General features: G+C 45.2%; 1 protein-coding gene across 9 annotated transcripts in view; it reads right to left on the bottom strand.

Annotated features, from left to right (window-relative positions):
• Positions 1-369: 369 nt before the first annotated feature.
• Positions 370-15,097, bottom strand: part of LOC135512231 (zinc finger MIZ domain-containing protein 1-like) — a 213,158-nt gene continuing 198,430 nt past the window's right edge. For 7 of the 9 annotated variants that reach the window (XM_064934030.1, XM_064934026.1, XM_064934029.1 and 4 more), the window contains 16 exons: positions 14,846-15,050; positions 14,301-14,588; positions 13,845-14,027; positions 13,690-13,746; positions 12,165-12,327; positions 11,171-11,372; positions 9,559-9,637; positions 9,254-9,385; positions 7,803-7,908; positions 6,490-6,650; positions 6,231-6,298; positions 6,057-6,125; positions 5,510-5,778; positions 5,169-5,359; positions 4,484-4,765; positions 370-3,832 (listed from right to left, as the gene is read on the bottom strand). In XM_064934030.1, coding sequence (XP_064790102.1) covers positions 3,725-3,832; positions 4,484-4,765; positions 5,169-5,359; positions 5,510-5,778; positions 6,057-6,125; positions 6,231-6,298; positions 6,490-6,650; positions 7,803-7,908; positions 9,254-9,385; positions 9,559-9,637; positions 11,171-11,372; positions 12,165-12,327; positions 13,690-13,746; positions 13,845-14,027; positions 14,301-14,588; positions 14,846-15,050 — 2,563 coding nt within the window. In that variant the 3' untranslated portion in view covers positions 370-3,724. The remainder of the gene's footprint in view (positions 3,833-4,483; positions 4,766-5,168; positions 5,360-5,509; positions 5,779-6,056; positions 6,126-6,230; positions 6,299-6,489; positions 6,651-7,802; positions 7,909-9,253; positions 9,386-9,558; positions 9,638-11,170; positions 11,373-12,164; positions 12,328-13,689; positions 13,747-13,844; positions 14,028-14,300; positions 14,589-14,845; positions 15,051-15,097) is intronic. The other 2 variants (XM_064934031.1, XM_064934032.1) reach the window with 2 other exon arrangements.

Below are 15,097 nucleotides of genomic sequence, written 5' to 3'. Positions count from 1 at the left end.
CTAGTCCATGAAAACGATGAATACATCTGTCTACAATATTCAATAGTATTTGTATTTTTATTGTTAGAATGTCTTATTCCTCTCCCCATCAAAGCCTTTACTCCAATATTGAACTCTGTATTTTAGAAATAACTTTATATGTGATAGACAGGACTCTTCCTTTTTAAGGTAGTTTCAAACTGGGCATGCATGTAATACTCATATTGTTATGAAAGCTCTTAAACTGACTTGACTGCCAGTTGGTCATCATAGATCTAGCATTCTCCACTGTGATTGCGTCTGGTGGATGACGATACATTTACTGTCATTAAAGCTACATAGAGGATAGAAGATGTAGGCTATTGGAAAACCAAGACCATGATGCATGAGTTTCATTTGAATACATATTTATTAGATAAATATTAGGATGTCACGTCATCTAACTACATACAGTTTTGCAAGACTAAAAATCACAATTCTTTTTTTCTGACCAGTTTAGTATATGAAATGACTGTACACAGAATGTACAAAACAAAAAAGACAACTGCCACCTGGTGTGTCAATCACTTCTGATTGTACCTCGGAAGTAATATTTTTTGCCTAATCGTGTAAAAACTGTAAATTTGACAAAATTGTACAAACTGTAAAATTTGTATCAACAATTTTTAGGAACCACTCATGGTTCCCACAAATCCCGATTGGTACCTCAAAATTTTCTTTATTATTTTGTTGTTGTAGCACCTTTATAAAGTACACAGGTAATAGAGAAATACACAGAAGTTGAATTTTACACAAAGAGAAACAAGTGTGTATTTTTTTTTTCTTCCAACAGCCGTGTTTGAGAAGTAGATAATAAAGTATCTTACATAAATGAACAAATGTGGTCGGGGAGAGAGGACTGTACAGACTATCTCAAACACGGACTCCTTTCCCCACAATTCAACAGTCTCTTCTGACAGGAGGATGCAAACTTTACAAATTCTAAATACACAATGCGTATCATTGTCCCCTGCGTGGGGAAAATGTCTACATTTCTGTAAGTTCATGTGTCTCTATTTGTCATTTACATAATGTACATGCATTCCTTAGACCCTCCAGACCCGTTTCTTTCTCTTCTCTTGCATTTAAGTGGCCGAGTAGAGAGGGCCGGGGGGGGAGCCCAACATCTCCCATTTTCTTTCCATGAAAATACATTGCATCCTCTAACACACTCCACTTGTGTCCATTGACTGTCCAGCTACAGTTGTATGTGGAGCCTGAACCTCGGACAAGACTCAAACCTCGATGTGGCGTATAGAGAGTAACATTGATAGACCAGACTTCAGCATCATGTCTACACAGATCTACAGAGCAGGGGAGTCAAAAATACCTCGCTGTGGCAGTGCATTGTCTTCAACAAATAGACAGACTAAAGGATCAGTTGTGTTCAGGTGATTCAACCAGCATTGGGGATCATTCCTAAATCCAAACAATATCTACGGATTGATCTAGAAATCTTCAATTTCATTTAGTAGGCTACATAATCTGATGTAAACCAAATTATGATTATTCTCACAAAGTCACTTAATAGATAAACAAAGTAATAACTTAAAATAGGAGAAGAATATCAAAAACGCTACGAGGATAGAATAATACACATGATGATCTTGTGTTGTACAAAAGAGGGTAGCACAAAAATGTCAAAGAACTCACATTCAATTCCAGAGGGTATTAGACTTTTGACTTAAAACAAAAAAAAGACTGGGGGTAAAGTCACTTTTCCCTCAATACATTAGCAAATATATTTAAAGCAAACATTGTCAGGATGACAACAATTCAAATTATTGTCTTTATAAACCATTGTGGGATCATGTGTGCTTTTCCTTTTTTTTAAGATGACAAAATACAGTTTTAACAGTAACAAGACACAGAAAATGCAGTGCAACCACACATTTATTCAGAATAATGTTTGATGGGTTCCCTAGGAGTATGCTTAAAGCATAGAAGGGCATCATTCTTACATTATAGTCATGTCCAGGCCAACTCCTACAAACTGTGGGATAACTTTGGTGATGTATCACTTATGGCAATTTTCCAATGAACAGTCAAAGTGGAACAAACATGAAAATAAAGAAGTTGGATAATACATTACCATTAACCAAAATCATTCCTTTGCAAGAAAATGTCAAATAAAATCATGATAAAAAAATGCAATGACTATAAAATAAAAAAGACAATATTCTTTCCCTCTAATTTAGAACAGAGGCCATTGGCACACATGCACTTCTTAACACATGGTAGAGCCAAACCGTACAGTATAGTTACAGGAGCAATCACAGGCCTGTAGAACAGAGGAAGACTCACCTTAAAGAGGGAGAAACAGGCTAACTTTCATTCTGGCTCTATTACAAGGGCCCAATATCTTTTGCAACACTAGATGTTTCTGTCTATTATAGACTAAACAGGGACTCTTCTCTTTTTCCTTCAATCTCATCCTCACTCTTTCTCTTGCACACGCACGCACACGCACACACACACGCACACACACATATACACATATACACACTCTCTCTCTCTCCCTCTCCCACACAATTCTATATCATTCTAACCCAAAACGAATGTATTGGTAAAATTCATTTTTGTATAGCCCACAGCCCGACATGGCATTGTACTGCAATATCAGGGAAGAGAAACTTTAACAACATTGGACGGGTTGATGGACAGACAGAATAGTTAACAGTGCTGATTCTTCGATAGACTGGGTTGGGCTAGCTAGAAGGTTAGAATCCTCCCCAACAGGCCTTGGTCTCTCCTCTCAGTGCTCTGCCTGTGATGTGGTGTGGGGCTGTCTGTTGTGCTTCAGTAGAATGGATGGAACGGACCCAGTGCTGACTGACTGATGTCACGATGGAAACACACTGTGAGCTAAGGGTCAGAGGTTATAAGAACACACTTTATTTAGGTCAAAGGTCAGGTGTTAAAGGTCGTGGTCTCAGGGGATCAGGGCTTGGAAGAACACACATCAAAATAGGATTGATAGAAACACTGGCCAGGACAAAAAGATGACTTTTCTTTCCTATTATTGTATGTTTTTCTTTGTTTTTGTATAATGGGGGAAATAAGAATGATAAAACAATACTACAACACTTTTTCCTAAAAGCCCACACAGAGAGTTCGGCCTGTGAGGTCATACGCATAGAACGTGATTAATAGCTGCACAGTTTTCTTTCAATATAATATCACTTAAGGACTAAACAGCCGACATTGGCTGTCGACGTGTTGTCGTCGGCCAGAGGAGCTCCGCAGCTCCGCAATTCTTTACATGAGGAAGAGTGTGTGTGAGGAAGTGAGGACTTGAGTGCATTTCCTGTTTCCTGTCTCTTTCACACACAGCGTCCACTCCCTGACATCCAGACGGTCATCCTCATCATCATCTCATGGTCTGACAGATGACCTCATGCCACCTACACGTCTATGCCACAATTGACAAAACATTGTGTGTGTGTGTGTGTGTCCGACGGGGTGTGAACCCGGGTGTGTAGGAGGTGTGACCTGACTGGGGGTTTGAACTTTGAACCCTGGGTCTGAAGTGCACTACACATTGGGTAAGTCCACTCGGAAGAGTCCCCACTACCAGTCCATATGAGGATGACGGTGTGTCTATGGACTCTATGGAGAGTCCAGCTGGTTGGACACACAGCCTGTGGTGTGTGTGTGTCTGTAGAGAAGATTTGGGTTTGGCTCGAGGGGTGAGGGAAGCGAAAGGTTAATTGTTCTCGAAGAGGGAGAGCAGGTCATCGTTGCTGTTGGAGGGGAGGTCCGGGGGGTCCAGATAGGACAGGAGCTCGTCTGGGTTGGCCAGCTCTGGAAGCAGCTGTAGAGAGAGAGACAGAGAGAGAGAGGTAGATAAGGAAGGGAAGGAGGAGGAGCCAGAGAAAGGGAAGATGGGGGAGAGAGCGAGAGATGGAGTGAGAGAGGTAGATGAGGGAGGGAAGGAGGAAGAGCCAGAGAAAGGGAAGATGAGGGAGAGAGGAAGAGAGTGAGAGATGGAGTGAGAGAGGTAGATAAGGAAGGGAAGGAGGAAGAGCCAGAGAAAGGGAAGATGGGGGAGAGAGCGAGAGATGGAGTGAGAGAGGTAGATGAGGGAGGGAAGGAGGAAGAGCCAGAGAAAGGGAAGATGGGGGAGAGAGTGAGAGATGGAGAGAGAGAGGTAGATGAGGGAGGGAAGGAGGAAGAGCCAGAGAAAGGGAAGATGAGGGAGAGAGGAAGAGAGCGAGAGATGGGGTGAGAGTGATAAGGGAAGAGAGACAATAATTAAGATGCATATTGTCAATAGACTTCTCATTTCTATCCAAGAGTCTTTTTAAACAACTAAAGGTATTAGCATAGCAGCTGACATGTTACATCAAACCAAAGCTAGGCAATGAGAGAAGCTTTAGCAGACAATGCTAATGTTAGCTAGATGACGTTTGCACCTGTTTGCGCATGCATCCTAAGCACGATGTCACAATGATGTCACACTTACATCTAGGGAGGGCTCGGGCATGTCACCACTGATTTGACCTTCAATGCCCGAGGAGGGGTTAAAGTTCAGATCGCTGTGCTGGTGGCTGTTCTGGCCTTGCTGCAGCTGGGGAGGCGGGGCCTGCAGGCGAGGGGGCAGCAACGATTGGCCGCTGTGATGTAACGACTGCCCTGATTGGCTGCCACCGTGATGTATCAACTGGCTGTTGGGGTGAGGAGGCGCGTGCAAGCTCTGCTGTTGCATGGAATTATGGGACTGATCAGTGCTGGAAGGATGAGACATCTAAGGAGGGAGAGAGGGATGGCGGGAGAGAGAGAGAGACGGAGGGAGAGAAAGAGAGAGAGACGCAGGGAGAGAGAGAGGGAAGGAGAGGAAGTAGAATGTGTTTAAAGAAAGCTCTGAGCTGACATGTAGAGGATGACATGAGCAAGGCTGCAAAGACAAGCTGAGCACAATGCCAAAGCTATCCTGATTGAGATCAGTGCTTTTTATGAACTACAAGGTCTTTGACAGGCCTGACATGAGATGATATACAACAAGTATTCCCATTCCTTTCATATGACATTTGTTGTACCCTCCACCTGGGAAATGTTTGGGTGTGGGTGTACTACTTTTCTATGAGGATCTTCAGCAACTCTGGTATGAGTGATCCTGGTGGTTGGTAGTGGAGGTGTAGGGGACTTACAGGGCCGTTGATGCCGTGGCTGAGGGGCTTGTCCTGGGATAGAAGACCCCCGGGGAAGTCTGGGGGGTGGGACAGCTGAGGGGTGTGGATAAAGTCACTCATGGGGGATCCTCCTCCTCTCGGTCCACCTCCACCGCCCGAGGGGTTACCGTGGGCGAAGTCAAAGTTCCCGTGACCGTGGTAAGTGTTACCTAGCAGCACAGAAAAACATAAATAAGGGGAGGGCACTCTTAAGGTTGTCTCACATACCTTGTTATGACTCTGGATAAGAGTGTCTGCTAAATACACAACATTTAACATGTTGAAAATGTGTAATATCTGAATTCTGAAATTGGTCTTACCTGGGCCTCTCGGGCCACCGTACTCCCCTGGGTTGCCCCCGGCGCCGATGCCCCCGTGCTGAGCAGGGCCTGATGGGTAATGGGAGGGGCCAGGGCCCAGCTGGGCGATCATCTCCATGACATTGGGCATGGTCATCTGGGAGGGGCTCATGGTCTTGAAGCGTTTGGCCAGTGGTCCATCAGGGTCTTCTTTAATATGGAGGTCAGATTTGATGGGCACTGGCCGCCAGCTACACGACGGGTCAATGTTCACCTCCTCAAACTCCGAACTACGGGAAGAGAAAGGGGACCTTTTTATACAGTCCCATATTACAAAGGGTGGAGGAAGTGGAAAAGTCCAGTATTACGAAGACACTGTGGTAATAATAATATTGGGAATAGTGGAAAATAACATTTAGTCACTACAGGATGAAGAAGGGAATTGTTATGGTCCCTTATTACATAGACACTATAGAAATAATAGTGGGGAAACTGGATAAGAACATGAAGCACGGAAGGTTAATAATACTTATGAACTATTGTTAGTAATAAGGAAAAATAAACGTACTTCTGGATGGCGTTGAGGATTCCCCACATGTACTGGTCCACCTCTAGACCCTCTAACAAGGCAGTTTTACTGTGAAGAGAGAAAAAGAGAGAGAAACACACATCATTTTAACTCATTCAAAAAGGAGACATAACTTTATTGACAAAACATAGTTTGGAAATGGTCATCACATACTTGCATACAGGACACCTCCACATCCCCCTCTCACAGTTCAGCTGCAGATACGACTCCAGATCAAAACACTGTGGTTCGACAAAACACTTATGAGTCTTCAGGTCTCAGGCAAGGATACTCATCACATTAGCGTAGTTCACCGAACAACTTTGCTATAAGGGCCTAGAGTTTTTCCTGGTCTAGGCACATAGTCAGGGAAAACTCGTGGCCCTATACAGCCATCTACCGTGTGAAAACATACCCCTTTCTCCTGTCCTACCTGTACGTGTTTGCAGTCATGCCCCCTGGCGGGCAGCTGGATGCGCCTGAAGGTGATTGGACATTTGAGGGAGACTTTGATGGCGGTCTGCTCAATTCCGTCCTCCCCATTTAGACTGGTGTTACCCGACGAGGCCACAACGCTGCTGAAGTTCCTCTTAACTGGAGGGAGAGACGGAGATTAAAGTTAGATTAGAGTTAGATTAAAGTTAGATTAGAGTTAGATTACAGTTAGATTACAGTTAGATTAGAGTTAGATTACAGTTAGATTAGAGTTAGGCATATTAATGTAAAGGTAGTAAAATGGGGTAAAGGCTATATTAGTATAGTAGTAGTATAGTACAACATAATAGTGGTAACATGCTCTTGGTGATGCAGTGTTCTGCTGGCAGGAGTCAGAGTTATAGTAAGACAAGGTATCGACTATTGCAGTATAGTTGTGCAGTAACAGTAACATACTCTTGGTGATGCAGTGTTCTGCAGGCAGGAGTCAGAGTTATAGTAAGACAAGGTATCGACTATTGCAGTATAGTTGTGCAGTAACAGTAACATACTCTTGGTGATGCAGTGTTCTGCTGGCAGGAGTCAGAGTTATAGTAAGACAAGGTATTGACTATTGCAGTATAGTTGTGCAGTAACAGTAACATACTCTTGGTGATGCAGTGTTCTGCAGGCAGGAGTCAGAGTTATAGTAAGACAAGGTATCGACTATTGCAGTATAGTTGTGCAGTAACAGTAATATACTCTTGGTGATGCAGTGTTCTGCAGGCAGGAGTCAGAGTTATAGTAAGACAAGGTATCGACTATTGCAGTATAGTTGTGCAGTAACAGTAACATACTCTTGGTGATGCAGTGTTCTGCAGGCAGGAGTCAGAGTTATAGTAAGACAAGGTATCGACTATTGCAGTATAGTTGTGCAGTAACAGTAACATACTCTTGGTGATGCAGTGTTCTGCAGGCAGGAGTCAGAGTTATAGTAAGACAAGGTATTGACTATTGCAGTATAGTTGTGCAGTAACAGTAACATACTCTTGGTGATGCAGTGTTCTGCTGGCAGGAGTCAGAGTTATAGTAAGACAAGGTATTGACTATTGCAGTATAGTTGTGCAGTAACAGTAACATACTCTTGGTGATGCAGTGTTCTGCAGGCAGGAGTCAGAGTTATAGTAAGACAAGGTATTGACTATTGCAGTATAGTTGTGCAGTAACAGTAACATACTCTTGGTGATGCAGTGTTCTGCTGGCAGGAGTCAGAGTTATAGTAAGACAAGGTATTGACTATTGCAGTATAGTTGTGCAGTAACAGTAACATACTCTTGGTGATGCAGTGTTCTGCTGGCAGGAGTCTCTTCTTCAGGAGCCCTTGCAGGACGGAGCGGACTGAAGGCCTGTGGACCAGCTGCAGCACAAACAGGTGCGACTGCACATAGAGGAGGGAAATAACATAAATAACATCAAGACATAAATAACAGAAAGACATAAATGACATAAAGACATAAATAACATCAAGACATAAAAGACATAAAGACATAAATGACAAAGACATAAATAACATCAAGACATAAAAGACATAAAGACATAAATGACAAAGACATAAATAACATCAAGACATAAATAACATCAAGACATAAATCACATCAAGACATAAATAACATCAAGACATAAATAACATAAAGACATAAGTAACATCAAGACATAAATAACATAAAGACATAAATGACATAAAGACATAAATAACATCAAGACATAAAAAACATCAAGACATAAATGACATAAAGACATAATTAACATCAAGACATAAATAACAGAAAGACATAAATGACATAAAGACATAAATAACATCAAGACATAAAAGACATAAAGACATAAATGACAAAGACATAAATAACATCAAGACATAAAAGACATAAAGACATAAATGACAAAGACATAAATAACATCAAGACATAAATAACATCAAGACATAAATCACATCAAGACATAAATAACATCAAGACATAAATAACATAAAGACATAAGTAACATCAAGACATAAATAACATAAAGACATAAATGACATAAAGACATAAATAACATCAAGACATAAAAAACATCAAGACATAAATGACATAAAGACATAATTAACATCAAGACATAAATAACATCAAGACATAAATAACATCAAGACATAAATAACATCAAGACATAAATAACATAAAGACATAAATGACATAAAGACATAAGTAACATCAAGACATAAATAACATCAAGACATAAATGACATAAAGACATAAATAACATCAAGACATAAAAAACATCAAGACATAAATGACATAAAGACATAAATAACATCAAGACATAAATAACATCAAGACATAAATGACATAAATAACATCAAGACATAAATAACATAAAGACATAAATGACATAAAGACATAAATAACAAAGACATAAATAACATAAATAACACAAAGACATAAATAACAAAGACATAAATAACAGACATATATAACAAAGACTTAAATAACATAGACATAAATAACGTAGACATAAATAACATAGACATAAATAACATAAATAACATAGACATAAATAACAAAGACATAAATAACATAAAGACATAAATAACAAAGACATACATAACATAAAGACATAAATAACATAAATAACAAAGACATAAATAACATAAAAACTGGATGATGAACACATCCAGTGTGTCCTCTATATACATTTAAAATATCCCTTGTATCCTTTGCTCTGCATATTCTATTGAAATGTGTACTCACACAACAGCACGCGGTGACGGTGATCTGGATGGTGTTTCTGCCGGGCTGACACACTTGCTTCAGGTGCAAGGGTTTGTGGGACGTCTTGTTGTCGCCCCGCTCGATGGTCAGCGGTGTGGCGTTGACACTGACCTGGAAGGAAGGAGGACAGTGTGTGTGTGTGTGTGTGTGTGTGTGTGTGTGTGTGTGTGTGTGTGTGTGCGCGTGTGTGCGTGCGCGTGTGTGTGTGTGTGTGTGTGTGTGCGCGTGTGTGTGTGTGTGTGCGTATCTGTATGCATGCTGCATGCGTACGTGTGTGTGCTGACCTGGACGGAGGCAGGCCAGTTGGTGTTCATCTGTCGGTCCTCATGGTGGTAACACTTGAACTGCAGCTCCAGGTCTGATCTAGAGGGGGCAAAGAGAAAAGGGCAGAAGTCAATACAGTCAAATACAAAACAGTTTTTCTTAATCCTCTGGGACACCCAGCCAGGACAGCACAGTTTTGTTCCAGTCCAGCACTAGCACACCTTATTCAGTTGGTCAAGGGTTTGTTAATATGTTTAGTTGAAAGTTCTTTCAAGTATCAGGACTGCTATTGGCCAATATTGTACAGGGAATGCGAACAATGGCAACATTTTTTGTGACGGTACAGAAATAAGTCTGGTGTTTCACCTCCACATGAGGGTCTGGTGTACCAACGGTCGTAGGTGTATGTGTCTGTGTGTGTGTCCGTCTGTGTGTCTGTATCTCACCTCCACATGAGGGTCTGGTGTAGAAACAGTCGTAGGTGTATGTGTCTGTGTGTGTGTCCGTCTGTGTGTCTGTATCTCACCTCCACATGAGGGTCTGGTGTAGAAACAGTCGTAGGTGTATGTGTCTGTGTGTGTGTCTGTATCTCACCTCCACATGAGGGTCTGGTGTAGAAACAGTCGTAGGTGTATGTGTCTGTGTGTGTGTCCGTCTGTGTGTCTGTATCTCACCTCCACATGAGGGTCTGGTGTAGAAACAGTCGTAGGTGTATGTGTCTGTGTGTGTGTCCGTCTGTGTGTCTGTATCTCACCTCCACATGAGGGTCTGGTGTAGAAACAGTCGTAGGTGTATGTGTCTGTGTGTGTGTCCGTCTGTGTGTCTGTATCTCACCTCCACATGAGGGTCTGGTGTAGAAACAGTCGTAGGTGTATGTGTCTGTGTGTGTGTCTGTCTGTGTGTCTGTGTCTCACCTCCACATGAGGGTCTGGTGTACCGACGGTCGTAGGTGTATGTGTCTGTGTGTGTGTCCGTCTGTGTGTCTGTATCTCACCTCCACATGAGGGTCTGGTGTAGAAACAGTCGTAGGTGTATGTGTCTGTGTGTGTGTCCGTCTGTGTGTCTGTGTCTCACCTCCACATGAGGGTCTGGTGTAGAAACAGTCGTAGGTGTATGTGTCTGTGTGTGTGTCCGTCTGTGTGTCTGTGTCTCACCTCCACATGAGGGTCTGGTGTAGAAACAGTCGTAGGTGTATGTCTGTGTGTGTGTCCGTCTGTGTGTCTGTATCTCACCTCCACATGAGGGTCTGGTGTACCGACGGTCGTAGGTGTATGTGTCTGTGTGTGTGTCCGTCTGTGTGTCTGTGTCTCACCTCCACATGAGGGTCTGGTGTACCGACGGTCGTAGGTGTATGTGTCTGTGTGTGTGTCCGTCTGTGTGTCTGTATCTCACCTCCACATGAGGGTCTGGTGTAGAAACAGTCGTAGGTGTATGTGTCTGTGTGTGTGTCCGTCTGTGTGTCTGTGTCTCACCTCCACATGAGGGTCTGGTGTAGAAACAGTCGTAGGTGTATGTGTCTGTGTGTGTGTCCGTCTGTGTGTCTGTGTCTCACCTCCACATGAGGGTCTGGTGTAGAAACAGTCGTAGGTGTATGTGTCTGTGTGTGTGTCCGTCTGTGTGTCTGTGTCTCACCTCCACATGAGGGTCTGGTGTACCGACGGTCGTAGGTGGTAGACGTGGTTACTGACGGCGAGGTTGTGTTCCAACCGAAAAGGTTCCAACACCACGCCGTCCCGGACCGGGAAGGTCAAGCGCAGCTCCTCGTTGGGATTGGCTGATGGGAGCGGAGAGACAGGACAGGAAGATAGGACGTCAGCTTTCCTTTTAACTGTATCTGTGGCAGTGGGGTAAGAGTTGTATATTGGTTTATTAACAGTCAGAAATACAGGAGACAGTGGCTGGGGCACCTGGATACCACTGTGAGGTATTAACTAACTAACACGTGTGATATTTAAGTATTTCATTTATAATACATTTGCAAAAATTTCAAAAAAACGTATTTGCTTTGTCATTATTGGGTATTGTGTGTAGATTGATGAGGGAAAAAACAATTTAATACATGTTAGAATAAGGCTGTAACGTAACAAAATGTGGAAAAAAGTGAAGGGGTCTGAATACTTTCCGAATGCACTGTATCAGGGCAGCATGTAGTAGTGATCAGGGTTGGACTCAATTTTATTTCATTTCCAGTCAATTCAGAAAGTAAACCAAATTCCAATTTCAAATTTTCCCAATTTAAAAGGATTGCAAAGAATTGGAATTCCAGTGTACTTTCTGAATTGACTGGAATTGAAATGGAATTGACCCCAACCCTGTTAGTTATGTAGAGAAGCAGTCATGTAGTGAAGTAGTCGTGTCTCTGGCTTTGTATCTCATGAAAATGAAATAAAACCATCAATGTACTGCTAAAACCTGGTTGTGCAGGTATTGCTGGATTTTCAGCCAAAGGTATCGAAAGCATTACTGACGGCTTGGTCTAGCTCTGCTGGCCTGGCTGTAGACTAGCCACTGTGTGTGTGTGTGTGTGTGTGTGTGTGTGTGTGTGTGTGTGTGTGTGTGTGTGTGTGTGTGTGTGTGTGTGTGCATGCATGCATCCATGTCTGGGTGCTCCAGTGTAAGTACTCACTGGGAGGTGGAAGCGCTGCCATATTTGGTTTCATGTCAGGCGGGAACGGGGGCTTGACATCCTGGTTGGGCGAGAGGTACGGGGGCATACTGCTTCCGGGGGTCATAGGAGGAGTGGGGTTACCAGGCACCGGGGAGTGGGGGTAGTTACCTGGCCTGGGGGCCTGCAGAGAAGGAGAGAGGTAAAGGGAGAGGGAGGGGGAAAGGAGAGAGGGAGAGGGGGAAAAGGAGAGAGGGGGAGGGGGAAAAGGAGAGAGGGGGGGGAAGGAGAGAGGGAGAGGGGGAAAAGGAGAGAGGGAGAGGGGGAAAAGGAGAGAGGGGGGGGGAAAGGAGAGAGGGAGAGGGGGAAAAGGAGAGAGGGAGAGGGGGAAAAGGAGAGAGGGGGGGGGAAAAGGAGAGGGAGAGGGGGAAAAGGAGAGGGGGAGGGGGAAAAGGAGAGAGGGAGAGGGGGAAAAGGAGAGAGGGAGAGGGGGAAAGGAGAGAGGGAGAGGGGGAAAAGGAGAGAAGGAGAGAGGGAAAGGGAGAGGGAAGGGGGAAAGGAGAGAGGGGAGGGGGAAAAGGAGAGAGGGGGGGAGGGGGAAAAGGAGAGAGGGGGGGGGGAAAGGAGAGAGGGGGAGGGGGAAAAGGAGAGAGGGGGAGGGGGAAAAGGAGAGGGAGAGGGGGAAAAGGAGAGAGGGGGAGGGGGAAAAGGAGAGAGGGAGAGGGGGAAAAGGAGAGAGGGAGAGGGGGAAAGGAGAGAGGGAGAGGGGGAAAGGAGAGAAGGAGAGAGGGAAAGGGAGAGGGAAGGGGGAAAGGAGAGAGGGGGAGGGGGAAAAGGAGAGAGGGGGAGGGGGAAAGGAGAGGGGGAGGGGGAAAGGAGAGAGGGGGAGGGGGAAAAGGAGAGAGGGGGAGGGGGAAAAGGAGAGGGAGAGGGGGAAAGGAGAGAGGGGGAGGGGGAAAAGGAGAGAGGGAGAGGGGGAAAAGGAGAGAGGGAGAGGGGGAAAGGAGAGAGGGAGAGGGGGAAAAGGAGAGAAGGAGAGAGGTAAAGGGAGAGGGAAGGGGGAAAGGAGAGAGGGAGAGGGGGAAAAGGAGAGAGGGGGAGGGGGAAAAGGAGAGAGGGGGAGGGGGAAAGGAGAGAGGGAGAGGGGGAAAAGGAGAGAGGGGGAGGGGGAAAGGAGAGAGGGAGAGGGGGAAAAGGAGAGAGGGAGAGGGGGAAAAGGAGAGAGGGGGAGGGGGAAAAGGAGAGAGGGAGAGGGGGAAAAGGAGAGAGGGGGAGGGGGAAAAGGAGAAAGGGAGAGGGGGAAAGGAGAGAGGGAGAGGGGGGAAAAGGAGAGAGGGGGAGGGGGGGAAAGTAGAGAGGGGGAGGGGGGAAAAGGAGAGAGGGAGAGGGGGGAAAGGAGAGAGGGAGAGGGGGGAAAAGGAGAGAGGGGGAAAGGAAGAAGAGTGATACATACGGGTTAAAGAAAAACCATGAGAGATAGAGAATTCAAAGAACTCTGTTGTCATTACATTTGCTTAGACAAAGGATAAAAAAGGAGGGCACATACCCCGTTGCCTTGGCTATATGAGTATCCACCTCTGTTCTGACCGTTGAATGGCTCTTGCTGTGAATGGAACAGACATCAATGGTTAAATGTACAGCTGCACAATGGGAGCAGGAGTAAATGGTCAAATGGTTATGTTAGTGTAAGGGAGCTCTCACCCTATAGTACTGCCCCATGGGCATGCCTTGCGGGTGGTACTGGCCTTGCCCCTGCCCCCCGGGCATCCTCTGGCCGGGGTAGTTTGGGGAGGGCATCGGCCTGGGTGGGTTAGAGGTGGGGTACTGACTCTGCTGGGGAGGGAACTGACCGTTAGGAGCATACTGCTGACCCACGTAGTTTGGCTGTAGGGAAGAGAGGGAGAGGGAGAGAGGGAGAGAGAGAGAGAGAGAGGGAGAGAGAGAGAGAGAGAGAGAGAGAGGGAGAGAGGGAGAGAGGGAGAGGGAGAGAGGGAGAGAGAGGATCAATCAGCAACTTAATTATTCTATTAACATTTGTAAGAAAGGCATGCACTGCATGTTGGGAGGTACTATGAGAATATAATACTCAAAGGAAACATACACCCCCCCACCCTAAACACACACATATCCCTCCCCCACACACACCATCCAACTCACCTCCCCAGGATAGGGCCTCTTCATGCCCTGCATAGGCATGGCCTGCCTGGGGCCTCCCGGTCCTCCGTAGCCCTGCTGGGGCATCCTCTGGCCATGGGCCCCGAAAGGCCCCATGCCTGGGGATTGAGTTTGGTTCATGCCCATGGTAGGCCCACCCATGCTCGGGTTGTTCATGGCCTGGCCCATGTTGCCTGGGTTCATGCCTCCAGGGGGCCCTCTGGGGCCGGGCTGGTTCATGAACTGGTTGTTGTAGGCCTGGCCTGGGCCCATCTGGAAGGAGGAACACATCTGGACGAAACACAAAGGAGGAAGAAAGGACAAAGAGTTACAGTTAAGTATGAAGCTCCAGGTTTGACTCCATGGTTTTAGTCTGTATTTAGTGTACAATGTATGTCGTAGTATCTGGTTTTCCTGAGGCCCAAAACAAGATATTATAGGTAAGTAACTACATTTGTTTCTAACTTTTAGCAACCTGTATTATGGCAATGGTGTGTTTGTGTGCGTGTTATGATAACAGTGTTTGTACATGCATGACGTGTCCATACCTGTCCATACTGGTTAATCTCTTTGTTCTGGGTCTCCTGCTGCATGGCTGCCACGGTAGCAGTTGCAGTGGCGGTTGCCGTAGCAGCGGCGGCGGCAACAGCAGCGGCAGCAGCAGCAGCTGCTGGTTGGGTGAAGTCGCCAGGCTGGCGGGAGTGTTGAGGCATGCCCATCCCCCCTGGGGGAGTGTTAGGACCACCTGGGTAACTATATAACGGAAACAATATGAATTAGAGCTGTGCATACTGTATGTG

Source organism: Oncorhynchus masou, chromosome 24 (assembly GCF_036934945.1).
Source record: "Oncorhynchus masou masou isolate Uvic2021 chromosome 24, UVic_Omas_1.1, whole genome shotgun sequence".
Taxonomy (NCBI): Eukaryota; Metazoa; Chordata; class Actinopteri; order Salmoniformes; family Salmonidae; genus Oncorhynchus; species Oncorhynchus masou.
Note: the sequence above shows the minus strand (reverse complement) of the source record. Positions and strands in the feature narration are given on the sequence as shown.